This window comes from Pseudonaja textilis, chromosome 14, assembly GCF_049901715.1.
Source record: "Pseudonaja textilis isolate UNSWEBS1 chromosome 14, rPseTex1.2, whole genome shotgun sequence".
NCBI lineage: Eukaryota > Metazoa > Chordata > Lepidosauria > Squamata > Elapidae > Pseudonaja > Pseudonaja textilis.
In genome coordinates, this window is record NC_142003.1 from 2,402,729 (window position 1) to 2,423,161 (window position 20,433).

At 44.0% G+C, this 20,433-nt stretch overlaps 1 protein-coding gene across 7 annotated transcripts in view; it reads right to left on the reverse strand.

Moving 5' to 3' along the window:
- Nucleotides 1-20,433, reverse strand: part of MAD1L1 (mitotic arrest deficient 1 like 1) — a 280,226-nt gene that overhangs the window by 249,162 nt on the left and 10,631 nt on the right. For all 7 annotated transcript variants that reach the window (XM_087912883.1, XM_087912886.1, XM_087912885.1 and 4 more), the window contains exons 6-10: nt 19,875-19,956; nt 19,584-19,714; nt 18,045-18,159; nt 17,259-17,302; nt 761-847 (exon numbers count right to left, since the gene is read on the reverse strand). In XM_087912883.1, the coding sequence (XP_087769009.1) occupies nt 761-847; nt 17,259-17,302; nt 18,045-18,159; nt 19,584-19,714; nt 19,875-19,956 (459 nt within the window). The remainder of the gene's footprint in view (nt 1-760; nt 848-17,258; nt 17,303-18,044; nt 18,160-19,583; nt 19,715-19,874; nt 19,957-20,433) is intronic.

A 20,433-nucleotide genomic window follows, 5' to 3' on the forward strand; every position in this document is an offset into this window, starting at 1 on the left:
ATAGGACAGTGTCTGGGAAGAACTTGAAAGTTATAATTTCTGAGAGTTAGTACTCGTTTTCGTTCTCTCTCTCTCCCTTTCCCCCCCTCTCTCCCTCTCTCTCCCTCCCCCTCTTTCTCTCTTACTCTTTCCCTCCTTCTCTCTCTCTCTCTCTCCCTTTCTCTCTCTCCCTCCCTCTCTCTCTAATTCACTGCACTCATTAGCCCTTTGAAATAAAAACAAAACCTCTTAAACTTAATTCTCCCTTTCTTACATTTAAATTAACGCTATTCCTGCCAATTAATGCACTAAAGACAAACGTTTTGTATTACAAACCAGGAATTAAAATGCCTGGGTGGGTGGTGGGGAATTGTTACCTTCCCATTGAAGCCGTGGTGGGATTCGGCCGGTTCACACCGGTTTGGGAGAACCGGTTGCTAACTTTTCGAGCGGTTTGGTGAACGGGTTGTTGGAAGGAATCCTTAGGGCAGAGAACCAGTGGTTCGATTATTTGAACGCCACCACTGCACTGAAGCATGAATGACGCCCAGCCCAGGCAAGATCGACGCGGCCCAATCCCATTTTCCCAACTGAAAAAAGCAGAGGGAGGCAATTGCTTGGCTTTCTAAACCAGGTTTCTGGAGCTCAGTGAGGATCTGAAGTAGAGAACATCGCCTTTCTGTCTCAACTAGGCAGAAAAGCCAACCCAGCAGCAGCACCAGCAGCTGGGGATAAACATCAGAGGGACAATTAACCCAGTTTGAAACACAAAGTCCTTTACCTGTTTGCGATGGCCGTGTTCTGTTCTTTCAGGATCAGCTCCCGTTGCTGAAGGCCAATTATGTGCTGGGAGACATCGTCGGGACTCCTGAATAATTGGAAGAGAGAGATAAAGAAGAATGAGCAGGCTAAAGGGTTAAAAAAAAACACAGCAGCTTTTTCTTCTATTTCTTCTAAAGATCCGGATGGCTACAAGGTGATAAGGAGGGAGGTGTATAAATGACAGCTATAGGATATTGAAACAATTTGGGTGCAGGGTGGATAGATGGAGGGAGGAAAAGGACAAATAAAAGGAAGGAAGGAAAAGGAGGGAGGGGGGGGGAGGTGAAAGAAGAAGGGAGGGAGGCAAGAAGGGAAAGGAGGGAGGGGGGAGGAAAAAGTGAGAGATGTGAAGGAAAGCATGAAAGAGGAATGGAGGAAGAAGGGAAGGAGGACGGAATGAGAAGGTAGGTAGGTAGGAAGGAAGGAAGAAATTGAGTGAGATGAAGGAAAGCATGAAAGGGAGGGGAGGGAGGGAGGATCTGAGAGAGAGATGAAGGATGGGGTGCATGAAAAAGGAAGGAAGGAAGGAAGGAAGGAAGGAAGGGAGGGAGGGAGAGAGAGAGAGAGATGAAGGAAAGCATGAAAGGGAGAGGAGGAAGGAAGGAAGGAAGGAAGGAAGGAAGGAAGGAAGGAAGGAAGGAAGGAAGGAAGGGAGAGAGAGATGAAGGAAAGCATGAAAGGGAGAGAAGGAAGGAAGGAAGGAAGGAAGGAAGGAAGGAAGGAAGGAAGGAAGGAAGGAAGAGAGAGAGAGATGAAGGAAAGCATGAAAGGGAGAGGAGGAAGGAAGGAAGGAAGGAAGGAAGGAAGGGAGAGAGATGAAGGAAAGCATGAAAGGGAGAGGAAGAAGGAAGGAAGGAAGGGAGGGAGGGAGGGAGGGAGGGAGGGAGAGAGATGAAGGAAAGTATGAAAGGGAGGGGAGGGAGGGAGGATCTGAGAGAGAGATGAAGGATGGGGTGCATGAAAAAGGAAGGAAGGAAGGAAGGAAGGAAGGAGGAAGGAAGGAAGGAAGGAAGGAGGGAGAGAGAGAGAGATGAAGGAAAGCATGAAAGGGAGGGGAGGGAGGGAGGATCTGAGAGAGAGATGAAGGATGGGGTGCATGAAAAAGGAAGGAAGGAAGGAAGGAAGGAAGGAAGGAAGGAAGGAAGGAAGGAAGGGAGGGAGGGAGAGAGAGAGAGATGAAGGAAAGCATGAAAGGGAGAGGAGGAAGGAAGGAAGGAAGGAAGGAAGGAAGGAAGGAAGGAAGGAAGGAAGGAAGGAGAGAGAGATGAAGGAAAGCATGAAAGGGAGAGAAGGAAGGAAGGAAGGAAGGAAGGAAGGAAGGAAGGAAGGAAGGAAGGAAGGAAGGAAGAGAGAGAGAGATGAAGGAAAGCATGAAAGGGAGAGGAGGAAGGAAGGAAGGAAGGAAGGAAGGAAGGGAGAGAGATGAAGGAAAGCATGAAAGGGAGAGGAAGAAGGAAGGAAGGAAGGGAGGGAGGGAGGGAGGGAGGGAGGGAGAGAGATGAAGGAAAGTATGAAAGGGAGAGGAGGAAGGAAGGAAGGGAGGAAGGAAGGGAGGGAGGGAGGGAGAGAGATGAAGGAAAGCATGAAAGGGAGAGGAGGAAGGAAGGAAGGAAGGAAGGAAGGAAGGAAGGAAGGAAGGAAGGAAGGAAGGAAGGAAGGAAGGGAGAGAGAGATATGAAGGATGGAATGCATGACAGAGGGAGGGATTGAGGAAAGAAGAAAGGAAGGAAGGATTTCCTAAACAGAAAGGCACACCACTTCAAAATTCTTTATTTTTTCTTTTTCCCAAAGACCTTTTGCCAGAAGCTTGGCAAATCCACTGCTCATTAAGGAAGACTTCTCTCTCTCTCTCTCTCTCTCTCTCTCTCCTTGAAAACAAACAGAGAGAGATTCTAATTGTTCCGAAACTAATTGCCTCCCATCAGATAGGAAGAGACCAGAATCGCCTTATCAAACGCCAGCCGTGGCTGGTACAAACATTGCTTGGATGATGCTCCTTTTGTTAAGATCTCCCACCATCTCCCCTTGGCGGGCTAGACAAAGCCTCCCGCTTAATATCAGCCGTGTCAGCTATTGATAGCTGATGTACCCACCAAGGAGCAAGGTGAGAGATGTCAGCTGTGGCTGATGATCCGATATTGTATTTGAAATATGCAGCTTGTAAACAACCACTTGCCAAACTCCCCTGCAGGCAAAGAACCAGACAGAGAATTAAAAGGTAATTGATTTATTTTATTTTATTTTCCCCCGCTAATCCAGATAAAGGTTTCCAGCCGGCGGAAAAAAGCCCGCCACAGTTCCCGCAGGCTCCAGAAACTCCGGCAGGCCCAAATTATCCTCGCCTTTCCCCACTGCAAATGAGGGGGGGGGGAGGGGGGGAATTCATGCTCGGAGCCCCGAAGCATCTGGGTTTTTTTTATACCCAGTGCAGCACTGCCCTCTGTTGAACCGAAGGCTTCAAAGGATTCCCACAGAAGGTTTCTGTCTCACTGATGGATAGAGCCAGGTCTCAACTTACAAGAGTTTATTGTGTGACCGTTCCGAAGTCACCAGGGGATTGAAAGGAACGGACTTAAGTCCTTAGAAGCTTCATTGCATTGGTTAATTAGTTTAAAATGTATGTGTTGAGGTAATTCCCTGTTAGGAGAACAAGCGCACACAGGGAGACGTAGTGAGAGTGGTGATGAATAACAGACAACCAGCACACAGATACACTGTATAGTAAAATGTAGGTTTTTTTTACTTCCAGTAAACGGTTAAGCAAAGTCCAACAAACAGTTCAAGTCATACACGGTTAAGGCAGTCAGTATTCAGTCCAGGGATAATCCAAAAACAAAGCCCAGTACCATAAACAGTTCAGTAACAGACTTACATCAAATCCAAGAAGAACTATGATCAGCAACAGTGAAAATAGGGAAATGCAGGAACGGCAACATTCTCAGCAACAGAACAACCCAGGTTTCTGGCTCTATCATATGGCCGTTTGAGGAATCACATCCAATTACAATTTTAGCATTCCCTTAAAGAGACAGTATTAAAAATTCTGCCTCTGCCTACCAGCATCCATCGGTATTCACCTAGCTAGCGTCCTGTCAGTGTGTTAGAGAGTTGACGGCTGTTTGGAAACTGAAACAGTATTTGCTGTGTGAGCAAGGAGGAGACAGCAAGGAGCCTGGGCGTGGCTTAGCTCAACTGTTCTGCACTAAAGCTGCTTGGTGCTGTGAAAGTGAAACTGAATCTCCTCTCTTCTGCTTGTATTTTGCATTTGGAAGAGATTTCTTTTTTTCAGGTGGGGAGGGGGGAGTCTAACTCCTTAGCATCCGAGCGTGTTAATAATAATAATAATATAGGAAATACTCTATAAATGCTCTGATGGTCATTCCGAAAAATCTTTTCTTAGTGAGCCCCTGAAGCCAAGAGGAAGATATGTCCCAAATTTCAAGTTTGTAGGCTTTACAATTTTGGAGATTTTGTGATGACGCATTAGTGGTATTTCGCTTTTATATATATATTTCCTACACAAGGAAAAAAGAAGTTTTAAGATAACTTGTTCAGTCAAACAGGCAGATATGCATGCAGAGGTTTTCAACGGCTGCAAAAATGAGAATGTGAAAATTTGTACCCCAGCACTGTAAATATCAATATATAGTTTGTCTGATTTTCACTTACAATGTAGGGAAAACAAAGCCAACTTTGGTTTACTAAATAAATCTTGTTAAACAAGCATGGGTTTAGCAGGGTAGGCGACTGAGGCTATAAATATGAAAAGGGACAACGATTACGCACGCAGACAAATGTTGTTTTATTTATACCTGCCTGAGCTTCTGCATTAGGGTGGCAATTTCTGGAGATGCAACCTTTCAAGGTTATTCCAAAGTGGACTTTCTGAAGAGATTTTTGCTGCTTGGGCTTTCGATTAAAATCAAGGAATGTGGCATTTAATATGCCCCAAATGCAAAATGCAAAAAAAAATAAAAAATGATTCATGTATAAATAGAAGGGTTAGTAAATTCGCTGTTTCCCTGTTTTGACTGAGCCAATGAATCATAAGAACAGAAAGCATTTTTCTACATCAATAATAGCACTCCTGACAAAGCTTCTCCTTTGTCATAATGAGGGGAGCAAGCAACATTTAGATTACAGAGGGAAAGATTAGGTCTCCATGTTCACATTAGCCTATCATTAGTTTTAGGCAGGACAATACATAAATCATACTTAAGCAAAGCTCTCAACAGGCCCTTTGGAGTATGGCTAATTCTAAGCGCTGTCATTTTAAAATCATTCTGAAATTTTAAAACCGCTCCAAGTGACATACATGTTAACTTGATGACAGGAACTACTGTTTCGTTATTGGGCTGGAAAACATTTCCCCAAATTGGGAAAACTATAAAACCCTGGCTCAAGATTTACCTTTGGGCTCAAGAGGGCTGCACCCGAAGATTCACCTCCTAGGGCGGGTGTGCTACTAACTAGAGCAGGGGTCTCCAACCGTGGCAACTTTAAGCCTGGAGGACTTCAACTCCCAGAATTCCCCAGCCAGCTTTGAAATTGAAGTCCACCAGGCTTAAAATTGCCAAGGTTGGAGACCCCTGAACTAGAGTACTTGCAAGTCTGTTGTAAGGTTTACTCAGGGGTCCCAATTCACACCACACATTGAGCTGTCGTGTTTCAGAATGTGGTGTAGAGGTACCAACTGGTGGTGTGTTGAAGGAATCATGGTTAAAAAACGTTCAATGCATGGAACATCGAAAACTGATGGGACCATTGTGTTATGGATAACTGACCGACAATAGCACTAGCGCTCAAGACTTATATACCGCTTCACAGGGCTTTTACATCCTTCTCTAAGTGGTTTATTGTCACAGCCTCTTGTCCCCAACAATCTGGGTCCTCATTTTACCCACCAAAGGACGGAAGGCTGAGTCAACCTTGAGCCTGGTAAGATTCGAACTGCCAGCTTGCAGGCAGCCAGCAGAAGTAGCCTGCAACACTGCGCTCTGACTGCGCCACCGCCGTGGCTCATAAAGGAGAATATACTGTAGCTCAGGGTTGTCCTTGGGGTTCACCAAGCTAGGTAACATCATCAGTGCTAGAAGGGGGTGCGGTTTGCTGTTTCCAGTGCTCCCTTCTAGCACTGATGATGTTACCTAGTTAGGGTAACGAAACCTTTGCAAGAAAACAAGCAAGCTCAGAGAGTAGGTAACTTAATGTAGCAATAAAGAAATGACATTTACAAAAATAATAATAATAAACCCAGTAGAGAATAAATGGCTTTTTGTAGGCTTAAGGAAATAATTGAAGTTGACACACAATACTGTATAAATAGTAATAAAGAGTCCCAAATAGTCTCTTTTCTGCAGCTTCCCACATTCCAAACTAAAGCAGCACTGATAGGAGGGTTCACGCCAAGCAGTAAACAATCCAGGAATTACCAACTCAGTAAACCACAGCCTAATCCAGGGCCATCCAGAACATCCCCACATCCATCCTGAACAGGACAAGCCCCTGGTAAATAACTAAATAGCAAAACCCAACTCCCTTCCAGCACTGATGATGTTACCTAGCCGGAGAGAGAGAACCATGAAACCAAGTGGTTTTTCTGGATTCTCCTGGCCAGGGAGAGACGACGGATACTTGTCCGATCTGATGTCTGACTGAGCGGCCAACCACATCTCTCAAATGGGAATTCTGAAGGGATTTCGAACGGAAGTGTAGCTGGTGGACTCCCTTCCGAGGTCCAAATTGGTAAACCAGACAAGTCATCAGATGCTTGTCTTGTGGTGGAGATACTGGTCCTGCCAAGCCACGATGCCTCTTCGAAGGAGAATTTGTGGAGGACACAACATTGGTTGGCCGATCGCGCTTCAATCCTGACAGGGAAAAATTGAGGCTTCAAAGATTGCAGGGTGGATCCATGGATTTTGGTCCTCCCGATATTCCTGTTTAAGTTTGTCTTCGGAAGCACCTCCGCTGGGGAATACAAACAGTCCTCGGGCTTATAACTCTTCATTTAGCGACCATTCAAAAGTTACTGAAAAAACATAACCGGTCCTTACAACCAACACACCATCCTCGTTATCCTGTGATCAAAATTTGGGCGTTGCACAACCGGCATGTTTACAGTGGCTGCAGGATCCCGGAGTCGTTGGGATATAAACATTATAAATAAATGAATGAATGAATGAATAAATAAATCCCAGTGTCACATGATGAGCCACAGTGGTGCAGTGGCCAGAGCGCAGTACTGCAGACTACTTCTGCTGACTGCCGGCTGCCTGCAAGTTGGCAGTTCGAATCTCAGCAGGCTCAAAGGTCGACTCAGCCTTCTATCCTTCTGAGGTGGGTAAAATGAGGACCCAGATTACTGGGGACACGAGGCCAGCTCTGTAAACCACTTAGAGAGGGCTGTAAAGCACCGTGAAGTGGTCTATAAGTCTTACGTGCTATTGCTATCAGCGTTAGTGACCTTCACAGCTGTCAGGGCTGCAGCGGTTCGCTGAACAATTGTGGCAAATGCTCGTCAATAACTCGCTTCCCAATCTGTCTTGTTTAGCGATGGGAATTCTGGCCCCAGTGTTGGTTGTAAGTTGAGAACTACCAGTAAATCCATTCTCGGATGCCTGTTTTCCCTCCACTCAGGGGTTTTTATAGCCTGTCCTTGGCAGCCAAACCTGCTGGGTCAGAGATCAAAACATCTCTCCTTGTTAGAACAGGAAGTTCCCCCCAAGAGACCTGGAATTTTCTCCGCTATAACTGTAACTATCGAAGTCATAATTAGGGGGCTGTTCTTGGCATAGGAAGCCGGTATCTTGGCTTTGGGTAGTATGTACAACAACAACAAAAAAAAAGGATTTCTGGATTGTTCAGCCACGCCATCCGCAGCCTGGATGGGCCTGCTCACAAGCATACCAACGAGTGATTTAGAAGACACAGCTGATGTCAGTGGCTTAACAGCAAAAAGAAAAAGAAAGAAAGAAAGAAAAAAAACCTCACAGTCACGATACCGTAAATCTGAATCTAGAATCTCGCAACCGTTGTAAATTAAGGGCTGGAATGCAATTATGCAAAAGGCTGAACTTCTATTTTCACTGGGACCTATAAATTATTTTGGGGACAACATCCCCGGCATTTTAATTTCAAATGCAAATTGGAAAGAGGCATCGGAGCTCTAGAAGAAGATTGGAAACAGGGAAGGAATGGTTTTTAAAAAAACACACACACAAAATAGTAACCTAGGTAACCTTGGAGGAGATTTTCACAAAATCCAGGAGAAAATTTAGATAGATAAGATAGATAGATAAGATAGATAGTTAGATAGATAGATAGATAGATAGACAGACAGACAAACAGATAGTACATGGATGGATGGACAGATGGATGGATGGCTATAAATAGAATAGGATAGATAGATAGATAGATAGATAGATAGATAGATAGATAGATAGACAGATGACATATAGGTAGGTGGATGGATGGATGGATGGATATAGATTAGATAGAGAGAGAGGGAGAGATGATAGGTTGATAGATGGATAGATGAATAGATGGATAGATGATATATGACTGATAGATAGCAGATAGAGAGACAGAGAGTAGACAGATGATAGATAGCAGACAGACAGATCGAGAGACAGATAAATAAATTTGTGTGTGTGTGTGTGTGTGTGTGTGTGAGAGAGAGAGAGAGAGAGAGAGAGAGAGAGAGATCAAAATGACAAATTTTGGATGATAGCAGGCTACAGGAGTGAATGTTACATTATTTTTCACATGGTCTCAAATATAAATCATGCATCGAGTAGAATTTTATTTTTATTTATTTTTTAATCTCAATGTGATCTTCCCATAAACCCTTAAGCATTCTTCTCCTGACTATTTAGAACCATTTAAATCCCCCGTGTCTCTCAGCAGCAATTAGACAGATAGCTGCCTTAAATGGGGAACCTCTAAGGTTGTATTAAATTAGGTAACATTTTAAACTCCCTCTTATTTGTTTTAGCTACAGGGGGCATGGCGAGGGCACGGCGACATCTTTAACAAGGATAGCCCTGATGTTTGTTTGCTGTACCAGTTATTGCCAGCTCGACAAAAGGTACAGGGACGTAGGCCATTTGCAAGCTTGATTGTCATGGTTTACGGACAGATTCTGGTGGCAGAATCTGGTAGAGGGTTTTGGAGCTTCGTGGGACTAGAAGAGGGTCTCCTGTTCCGACTTCTAAGGCTTCCTAGACCGTCATTACGCACACACTTATTTTAAAAACAAGTCTTGTTTTATTGCAACGCTGGGAATTATTTTCATTCCCAGCTGGTAATGAATTCTCAAACAGTTCCTTGAGAGGAGAGGAGAGGAGAGGAGAGGAGAGGAGAGGAGAGAAGAGAAGAGAAGAGAGAGAGAAGAGAAGAGAAGAGAAGAGAAGAGAAGAGAAGAGAAGAGAGAGAGAAGAGAGAATAGAATAGAGAATAGAACAGAATGGAATAGGAATAGGAATAGGAATAGAAGTAGAATAGAATAGAATAGAATTTTTTATTGGCCAAGTGTGATTGGACCCACAAGGAATTTGTCTTGGTGCAAACACTCTCAGTGTACATAAAAGAAAAGATACATTCATCAAGAGTCAAGAATCATCAGGTACAACACTTAATGATAGTCACAACACAAGTTGCCTGCACACACACACACACACTTAGAGCCATCTTCCATCTTGATTCTCGCTTTCTCCTGAAGCTTCCCCGCAAACTCAGCTTAAGAAGTTGGAGGGGTGGGGGGGGGGGGGAGAGAATGAATTTTACGCCTCCCTAGACACATGTAAACAAAATGAAGAAATGTCAGGTTCAGGGGGGTTTGCCTTCCAAGGCTCTTCTGTAGCTCAAGGAGGATTAAGAGGAACTTCAAAGCCGCCCCAGATCCAATTAAAACGGTGGTGGCCACCCCAGGGAGGCAGGCAGCGTCTTCCTGATTAGGGAGATGCCCTCTTTGAACCGGTTAGCTAGGGGAGGAAAGGGCTGCCTGAACTTCAAATAAATACAGCGTGGCTCCTGGAAAGGAAGTTTTGATCATTTCTGGGGTTGAATGCTTCCCTTTGGTTTCCCCTGAAGGATGACACAATTGTTAAATGTCTCTGGCCGTGTGGAGCTTCAGAACTCAAGGCAAAAGGCCACCCTTGCCTTCCAAGGAAAGACCTTCCTCCCTTCCTTCCTTCCTTCCTTCCCTCTTGTTTCTTTTAACAACCCCATCATCTCTTTCAGGGTGGAGCCTGGGCAATTGAATGGAGCTGAGCATTTACTGGCCAGATGCCCTTCCTGTTGCCAATACGGAGTTTTGTTCACCAGACATATTCCCATTGTGCTGAGAGAGAGAAATATCTGCCTCTATCTAGGATCAAACTCAGACTCCTGATTGTGAGGCAAGAGCTCCACCTGTACGCTACCGCACCACTCACTCCTTCTTTCTTTCCTTTCCTTTCCTTCCCTTTCTCTTTTCCTTTCTTCATCCATCAATCCTTTCTTTCTTCTTCTTTTCCTCCCTCCCTCCTTCGCTTCCTCCCTCCCTTCTTCTGACTTTTCCTTCCTTCCTTCCTTTCCTTTCATCCTTCCATCCTCCATTCCTCTTTCTTTTCTTTCCTTCTCTCCTCCATTGCCTTTCCTTCCTTCTCTTTCTTTCCTTTCCTTTCCTTCTTCCCTCTCCATCCTTCTTTCATCCTCCTTCTCTCTCCTTCTTTCCTCCATCCTCCTTTCCCTCTTCCTCTCCCTTCCTTCCTCCCTTCGTTCCATCCCTCCTTCCTTCCCTCCCTCCCTCCTCTAGAATATATAGTGCACAAACAAGAAACTGACTGGAATACGATTGAAAAAAGAAAACAAAACCATGTTTTTTTATTAAAACTCAATTATAATTTGATTCTTCACAGGACATTACAACTAAACAGATATAAGTAGAATATTACACCTCTTACAAGCACAGTCATGTGTGACATTATCTTATAGGTCAAAAATGAATTGTTATAATAAATGTTGTCTGTACTTTATGCTACTATAATTACGTTCATCAATAAGATACAAATTACTCATTGCTTTTTCACAGCAAACATAATTACCCTTTGAAATGAAAAATTTTGAACTCAAGCTTAGATATTTTTGCTACTTCCTCGGGGCAATTACAATTAACGGGTAACCTACATTTTCTGAAACGGAACAAAATATAGCTTTCTCAGTTAGGGGAACTGTTGTTGTTGTTTTTCAACTTATTTGTCATTTCTCGGGCCCAATTCTCACATGCACACAAGAAATGGAAGCCAAGGCAGAATCATAGAGAAGACATAATGAAAGAAACCAAAAAGAAAAACTGCTTTAGACCTTGCTGGAAGAAATACGCTGCCTAAATTTCCTGATGTTACGAGTTAAGAGCTGGAAGAGAATATCATTCAAACTTTAAGGTAATTAGAGAGAGATAACCCTGGTTTGTGCAAAATTGCACTGATGCATTAAACCTGAAATATACAATATGCATTTCATCCTTTAAGACATGCATCCTAACCAACGGATGAGCTGTCAGTCTAAACTAGGGTTCCCCAAAGGAGTCGACATCAACCCCAAGGGTCAATCCAAGGTGTTGATATATGGCTCGGGGTCAGAGGGAGGTCAGTAAATGACAGTGGGGTCAACACCCACAAGAAAATGACCAAGTTCAGAGAGCATCCTGAAGATTCAGACAACAAAAATGCTTTTTCTCTGTGCCAATGGAAGATAATATATGGAGTTCAGGGTTCATTGTGGGTGCTGTCCTTGGTGCTGAGCTCTGGTGGTTTTCTTTTCATGACCCAACTAGGTAACATCATCAGTGCTAGAAAGGAGTTGGGGGAAGGGGGAGGAATTGTGGGGTCCCTGGTGCTCTCTGAGCTTGGTGGTTTTCTTGCAGACTGTTCCATGACCCTACTAGATAACATCATCCATGCTAGAAAGGAGTGGGGTTCGTAGAGTTGAGGAGAACTATCGGCTCCTTGGTGGCCTCTGACCTTGGTGGTGACTGCCTTTTGTGGCCTTTTGACAAGGCAAGACAATGGGGAAGCCAGATTCACTTAACGACCATGTTACTGACATAAGAACGGCAAGGGTTCACTTAACAACCATGGCGAGAAAGCTTGTAAGCCGAGCTGGCGTCCTTCAGTTTTTAGCTGGCAAATCTCACCTAACAAATGTGTCACTTAGCAGCATACATTTGCAGCTCGCCTGTGGTCGTAAGTCAGGGAGGACCTGTATAGTCCATCCTGCAGTAGGCTTAAAAGATCCGGAAGGATGAATGCCACTCAGGTTTAACCAAAGTCTGTGAAAATTCTATTAATGGTCATTTTAAAACTTAAGGCTGGGTCAGGATTCTTTAGAAAGAAAGAAAGAAAGAAAGAAAGAAAGAAAGAAAGAAAGAAAGAAAGAAAGAAAGAAAGAAAGAAAGAAAGAAAGAAAGAAAGAAAGAAAGAAAGAAAGAAAGAAAGAAAGAAAGAAAGAAAGGAGGGAGGGAGGGAGGAAGAAGGAAGGAAGGAAGGAAGGAGAGAGAGAGAGAGAGAGAGGGAGAGAGAGATTAGAAGTGGAGATATTACTTGTTCTCTGCACCCCATCCACCTGCAATCACATTACGCCCCAAAGGAGACAGTGGGGAAGATTTCATTAATAAATTTATTCCCCCCCCATCTCATTTCAATAGCACGGAAGGAAAAAAAATGTATGCAAATCCGTTTGTAATTAGGTTTAAAAATTCCATTTCATGGGATAATCAGACTTCAAAAAACTCAATTTTAGTTTTAATCAGATTTTAACAAGGATATTAACTCCATTTCGCTCATGAGAGAGAGAGAAGTGGCAAATTCCACGCAAATGTATTCAAGCTTAGCCTTAGGAGATAATTAAATAAAATTAATTTGGCAAGAATTGTCAGTAAATGGAAGCATTCCAGATAGCAGAGCCTGCCTCTGAAAAGAAACAAACGCTGTCTCGTTTCCATACGTGGGGATACAAAGCTTATTGTTCCACAGGAAAGAGGGGGAAATCTCCAATCTTCTACGAAGAGCCCTGAAGCTTCTTCCAAAGGGCGTCGTCTTCTAGAGGAGAGAAGACTGCCCTCTTCGGATAAGCTTCTTAAAAGTCACCCAGGAAACAAGGGTGTGAAATACAAGGGACCACAAAAAACCCCACAAAAAGGACCGTAAAGCGATCCTGCTGAGAAGCCAAGCGACGCTTGGAGAAAGGGAGAAGGAGGTTTGAATGGAAGGTGGCCTTTTCGGAGGGCCAGAGGCTGGAGGCGGCATTTTGATTTATTGGTTTGCGCCATTGGTGGGTGGAATCACAAGGCGTGTGACTCACGACAATTCAAAACAAGGACGGATGCCAACAACTGACCCTCTGCCAGAAACGGTGTAGGGTCTCCCGCTTGGGAGGGGTTGGACTGGATGACCTCCAAGTCTTGTTAAATCTGTTCTCTCTTGAAGAAGAAAAACAACCACCAAGGACCCTGAACGTTGTTCATCCTAATGTCGGCACGCCTGAAAACCTTCCCGGGTCAACGGGCCTCCTCTCGTCGGGCCAGGCAAATTTCGCTTTCCGCTCAGATCGCTAACGGACTTCGCTCTGCGGTGAATGAAACGACCCATGGCAGCAAAATTGCTTTCCGTCTCGTCTCACTCTAAGCCTGGAAACAGAACGCGGAGGAGACGCTCGCATCCTTTTTACCCTGGGAAATGTCTTTTTATGACTGGTTTGATGGGCACACACTGACTGCTGAGCAGCAGAGCTGGCATCCTCTGGTGCCAGGTTTTAGACGAGCTGGCAACCCCCCTCGCCCTCGACTCAAAAGAGTCAATTCTCCAGAAAGCCAGTAGCTTGACAATGTTTGTCAACAAGAGGCCTCCCTATGATCACCAACGCAAGAGGTTCAAAGCGGCAAGCGAAGTCGCCAAACCGGCTATTTAAGGAACAATGATACCCCAGTGCAACAGGAAACCTGGATAATTGGACAGTGGTTTGCTGAGGTATATAACTCCTAAATGAATACAATTTCCCTGCACACACACACACACACACACACACACACACACAGAATAGGCACACAGCGATACGGCCCTTCTCCCTTTTACGCTGCCAAACTATTGGAAGCGTTTCCAAAGAAGAACTAAAACAGAAATAGTTATTAATTAATGCGTGCTACACAATCTCCCTCAAAGTACAAGGAACGCGAAGCCAAATGATTTTTTTCTAAATAATAATAATTTAAAAGAGAGAGAGAGAGAGAGATAGAAGAGCAGCTCCGGTGGCCTAGAGGCGGAGCTCTCACCTCACAATCAGGAGGCTGTGAGTTCGATTCTGGGTAGAGGCTAATATTTGGAATAGACTCTCCTGCTCGAGCAGGGGGTTGGACTAGATGACCTCCAAGGTCTCCAAGGTCTATGAGCATCAAAAGACAAGCAAGGCTTTTAGTATTATTCCTCAGAGGTAGACAGAAGGCTTAGAACAATTTAATCTGTTTGGTTCATAATGAACATCTGCAATATATATATACATATATATATACAATATAGAGAAGCACAGAGCCGAAGACAGAGGCCTGAAGATGATGAATGAGACTTCATCGAAACGTTGCCTAGACACTTTGAATCTTACGCGGGAGAAAACCCGAACAACCAAAGATCCACATACAAATACCCGCGAGAACCTCAGAAAACACATATGTATATACAGTATACACATTGATATATATATATATATATATATCGCCAGACTTGCAAATCATAATGGATTAGTTGAGACACAAAGAGCTGGGAACTCTGAAGTTATCTTCCAAGGAAGGAAGGAGGGAGGGAGGGAGGAAGGAAGGAAAGAAGAAGAAAAAGAGAGGGAAGGAAGGAATAAAGGAGAGAAAAGGAAGGAAGGAAGGAAGGAAGGAAGGAAGGAAGAGAAGGGAGAAAGAAAAAGAAGGGGAAGATGGAAGGAAGGAAAGAAAGAAAAAGAAGGAAGGAAGGAAGGAAGGCAGAAAGGAAGGAAGGAAAGAAAGAAAAAAAGAAAGAAGGAAGGAAGGAAAGAAGGAAAGAAAGACAAAGAAGGGGAAAGTGGAAGGAATGAAGGAAGGAAGGAAAGACAGGGCTTGCTCTGCTGCACAATCAGACACCTTGCTCGTCTTTTCCATCAAACTCAAATGAAGAACTTAATTATCTGTGGCGAGCCAAATTTCTGTGCCGTTCCTCTCCCACTGCAATATTACCCCATTAAAATACTAATATGAGGAACTGAAAAATATCTCAAGGAATGGCTGTCAGATGGAACTTCGGTGCCCCAAAACATTTAACTCCCCCAACCCCAATCTGTATAGAAACATTTCCCCCCCCCCCGTTATAAAATCCACAGACGGTTTACGACCACAGTTGGAAACGGGAGCTTCCATCGCTAAGCGACTCCTTGAGCGAGTTGTGCTCAGCGTTGCAACCTCGGGAAGCACATCCGGCTTTGATGTGGCTTGTCGGAAGCAGAAGTGGTTAAGCCACGGTTTGTTAAGTGAACCGCTGTGGTCATTAAGTGAATCCGGGCTCCCCCGTTGCCTTTGTTGGGCAGAAGCCAGCAGGGCAGGTCACTAAAAGGTGATCGCATGATCTTAGGATGTTGCAACCGTCTTAAAGACATGCCAGTGACCAAACCAGGTAAGTGCAGGGGAAAGCCAAACTGACCAATAAGACAGACCTACAACCAAGTCATAAAATATTTCTCTGGTCTTTTTAGAGTTGCCAACGGAAAGGGAGGGGGGAGCAGTGTAGCAGCTTGCAAAACCGAAACCGCATTCCATCGATGTTTTCAAAGATAGTAACTAGGTGACCAAAATTTCTGCTGCAGAAAATTCTAACTGAAGAGCATGATTGATGACTCTTGGCTATGGATGGGTCTCGTTGGAGAATATGATTTATGACACACCCAGGGGGTGGGAAGCCAAGATCAAGGGCGACAATGATGTGCCTCAGAGTCGGCTACACCCAGGCAGTGACGGCATGTTTACTCCTAATAAATCTTCTTTTAAGCTTTGAAAATCGGGCTAGAGACTCATAATTTAAATGGAGGTAACTATCGGAGCTCTGACACCTACAGGTAGTTAAGAAAGTAAAATATCTGGGAATATACTTAACAGCAAGATGTGTAACAATTAAAGAAAAGAATTATATAAGGCTACAACAACAAATTAAACTGGGCTTGGAGAAATGGGAAAACCTGCAATTATCAATGGTGGGAAGAAGAGCAACCATAAAAATGAATATTCTCCTAGCACCAGCAGGATTGGCAAAAATTTACTCAAATATGAACACGGTTGCGAGAAATCACTGGATTTCAAATAGAATTTAAGCCAGAAATGTTTTGCTAGGGATAATCAAAGGAACATTTTAAAAAGAAATGGAATACCTCATATCCACATTCTAACAGCAGCTATTGCTCAAAGTTGGAAATTAGATAGCACTCCCACAGACAGCATGATCATAAAGAAAATTACGGATTGTGCAGAAATGGCAAAACTCGTGTTGGAATTACAAGAGAGGGAAGAGAAGGGATATTATGCAGTCTGGAAAAAAAATGGTACAATTGGTTGGATGATAGGACGGCAAGAATAAAGAAATAATATAAAAAAATAAATGTACATACAAATACAGAGGTAGGTAGTTAACAAAAGCTGAGAAAGTAGATGTCACAACACTGTAAAAATTCTATTTGTGTTGCGTTGTTGTGTTGTTTTATATTTGTGTTTTTAATGGTGTCAAATTCAATAAAAAATTATTTTTTAAAAAATAGGAATATTCCACCAAAGCTACTCTTCTTATTTCAAATGATTCCTATAAATCTAGAGAGAAAATACTTTGATGAGTTAAACACTGTAATCCTGAAATATATAAATCACCTTTTTCAAGAGCCATCAGAAGTTCCAGCAGAATTTCAATTGAAATGGTGTTTTGTTTAATATTTTGTATATTCCTGACTGAAGGCTGAGCTGGAGAGGAAGGCAAGATGCAGACAGTCCTTGCCTTACAACCGTTCCTTTAGTGACCATTCAAAGTTACAAGGGTGCTGAAAATGGTGACTTAGGACAGACTATGTTTCACACTTATGACCACTGCAGCAAATCCCTGGGTCCCATGATCAAAATTCAGGTGCTTGGCAATTGACTCGCGCTTACGACGGTTGCAGTGTCTTGGGGGTCACGCGATCCCCTTCTGACAAGCAAGCGTCCACGGGGAAGCCAGATTCACGGAACGGCCGTGTTACTGACGGCAGTGATTCACTTAATAACAGTGGCAAGGAAGGTCTTGAAACGGGACAAAATTCACTTAAGCAAATGTTTCGCTTCGCTAACTCAACTGTGGTCGTATGTTGAGGACTACCTGTAGACACCCAGCAAACAAACAAACAAAGATGGATATGTTGGAATTGCCCCGCCATTTTTCACATACCTGATATCTCGGCCTGTGTTCTGGTCCAGTTTTTCCTGAAGTTTCTGAAAAGGAGAAAAAGGAGAAAAGGCTGGTTTTAAAAAAATTCCAACAAGACAATTACTACACCTACACACACACACACACACACACACACACCAGTTCACCTTACAACCAGTTGCAGTGTTCTATACATGATGCATGCCAATTTACGACCATTTTTGCTGGAAATAAACTTTTTGGGGGGGGTCGGTTTAGAGCAAAAAAACACCCCCCAAATAAATAAAAACCCCACCCATAGGAATGTATCACTTAAGGACCGACCCATTAAAGTCCAATCCATTCCCACAACACTGTCAACTTATTTAATAAGACTGTATTACTATTATTCCCCTACTACTAGATTTTAATAACACTTCCTAGACCTACGTGGCTCAGAGTCGGCTACACCCAGGCAGTGCTGGACAGTTTAACTCCCAATAAATCCTTTTGCAGTTTTGGAAGTTTGGCTCGAGGTGATTTAAATGGGGTTAAGCGCTGGAATCCTATCTGACTCTGAGACGCCTCGTTCTTATCACATCACTAAACTTATCAATTGCAATGATTCGCTTAACAACGGAGGCCAGAAAAGCCGTCGCACGAGGCAACATTCATGTGGTGAGTCTCTCCCTTAACAGCATAAATAATGTGGTCGTTAAGCAGAGGACGATCCGCGTTCAGCCTGGGAGACCACGGACTCTTATTCACACCTAAGAGGAGAAGTAGGAAAAAGGTGTGCAGCCTTTGTGGATTTCTTTTTTCTTTTACCTTGTTCTGCAGTTCCAAAGTCACCCGCTCTGCCTGGATTTTTTCGAATCTCTCAAGTTTCTTTTGCAGCCCTTCGACTTCCTCTTTCAGCAGTCCGTTGTTTTCTCTCATTTCCCTGGGAACCCCCCAAAACGCTCTTGGTTAGAAGAGAAACTGTGTCAAAGGTATAAAACTAATACAGGTAGGGAGGAAGGAAAAGAGCAGGAAAAACACTCCTGGTTAAGTCGTCACCCTGACAGTGAAGTCCAATTGGATCAAAATATTCCGTCCTCTTCGAAATGACCTTTGAAATACCCCAAACTTTAAACCAGGGGATTGTCCAACCTTGGCAACTCTAAGACCTGTGGACCTCCAAAGTCCCTTCCAGATTCTATTCTATTCTATTCTATTCTATTCTATTCTATTCTATTCTATTCTATTCTATTCTATTCTATTCTATTCTATTCTACTCTACTCATTTCTATTCTATTTCTATTCTTTATTCCAGTGTTCTGTTCTGTTCTGTTCTGTTCTGTTCTGTTCTGTTCTACTCTACTCTACCCTACTCTCCATTCCATTCCATTCTATTCATTTCTATTCTATTTCTATTCTTTATTCCAGTGTTCTGTTCTGTTCTGTTCTGTTCTACTCTACTCTACTCTACTCTACCCTACTCTCCATTCCATTCCATTCTATTCATTTCTATTCTATTTCTCTTCTCTTCTCTATTCTATTCTTTATTCCATTCTTCTATTCTATTCTATTCTATTCTATTCTATTCTATTCTATTCTATTCTATTCTATTCTATTCTATTCTATTCTATTCCATTCCATTCCATTCTATTCTATTCTTATTCTTATTCTATTCTCTATTGTATTCTTTATTCCAATATTCTATTCTTATTCTATTCTATTCTTATATTCCTATTCTTATTCTTATTCTATTCTATCCTTTTAATTCTAACCCTTATCTACAAACTGCAATGCTGCCAAGGTATAACCCTCCCGTTATAACCGGGTGTGGACTGCTCGGGGCTCGCAGGGGTTTGAGAGAGCCCCCAGCCAAGATTCTGTGCAGTTCAGAGAAAACCCCAAATCCCACTCCTGGCTGGCCCCACCCACCCCTCCCAGGAGACCTCACGTGGCCCATTTTGGATGCAGGTAAGTGCAGGGCACGTGCAGAGGCTCAGTGAGGGAGAAAAATGAGCCTGCCAGAAGTTTGGGAAGGCCGGGAATGGGCCCGTTTCCACCTTCCAGAAAGCCTCCGGAGTCTGGGGGAGGCCATTTTCCCCTTCCTGGAGCCTCGAGGAAAGCCTCCGGAGTCTGGGCAGGGCAAAAACGCCCCCCTCCCCGGCTGGTGGTGCAGGAGGCCGACTAGGCCACGCCCACCCAGCAACCGGGCAGAGAACCCCTTGCTAAAATTTTACAACCCAGGCGGGGAGAAAGTACACAGTTCTGATACCAAGACTGGTGGCAAGAACAAGGCGCCAGGAGAAGAGGGAGGTGAGGAACAGAAAGCAGATCTTGACACACTGATATCCCCTTTTTCCTTTTCCTTACCTAAGGTAGGTGTTCTCCTCCCGGAGCTGCTGCAATTCCCGTTCCATCTGGGGAAACTGAGCCAGCTTCCTCTTCATGTTCTTCACGATGACCGCGTCTTGCTCTTGCGCGGACAGCTTCTGCTCGAGATCCTGGAGAAAACGGGGCCAAGAAAAACCCTTCAGAAGACCACCGAGCAAGGATTACACGGCGAAGTAAGGAGCAAAGCCGTTGGGTGTTTTCCTAAGGGTAGCTGGGGGGAAGAGTTTACCTCCGGGTAACGCCAAGGAGGAAGGGCCTAAGAGGTCTCACCTGAATCTTCTGCTCCTTCTTGGACATCAGCTGTTCCTTTGCCTGAAGGACTTGGATGCGCTGAATGGCCTCTTGCCATTTTCTGTTAAAAGGGGGAGATAAAATATCCGTTTATTGCACACCGCGGGGGCTTAAGATGGGTGGACTTCAGTTGAACTCCAAGGCTTCTCTCAGGAATGATGAAGGAGATTCTCCGACATCCAGGCCAGGGCTCCCCAGACACGACAAACCCTCTGACGTGAACTCAAAAAGATTCCTTGATTAAGAGCGCCGGCAGCCCCTTCAGAACGTTTCTCTCTTGATGCGGGTTAACAAGTCCGCCTGGCAGGGGAGATCAATAGTTGTCTGCCACACCTATTCATCTACACCCCCTGCTTTTTATTATCAGAGCTCGGGTGGGGCTTTGCTAGCAGCAGTGGCTCTATTGTCCCAAGGACCGGCCTATATATTTCCACTGCTCTCCTCTCCTCTGCCTTCTGTGTATCTGCGCATCAGGCACTGGACCCAGTTGTTCCTCCTGTTCCGCATCAGCCACTCCAGATCAGGGGGCTGTTGACTC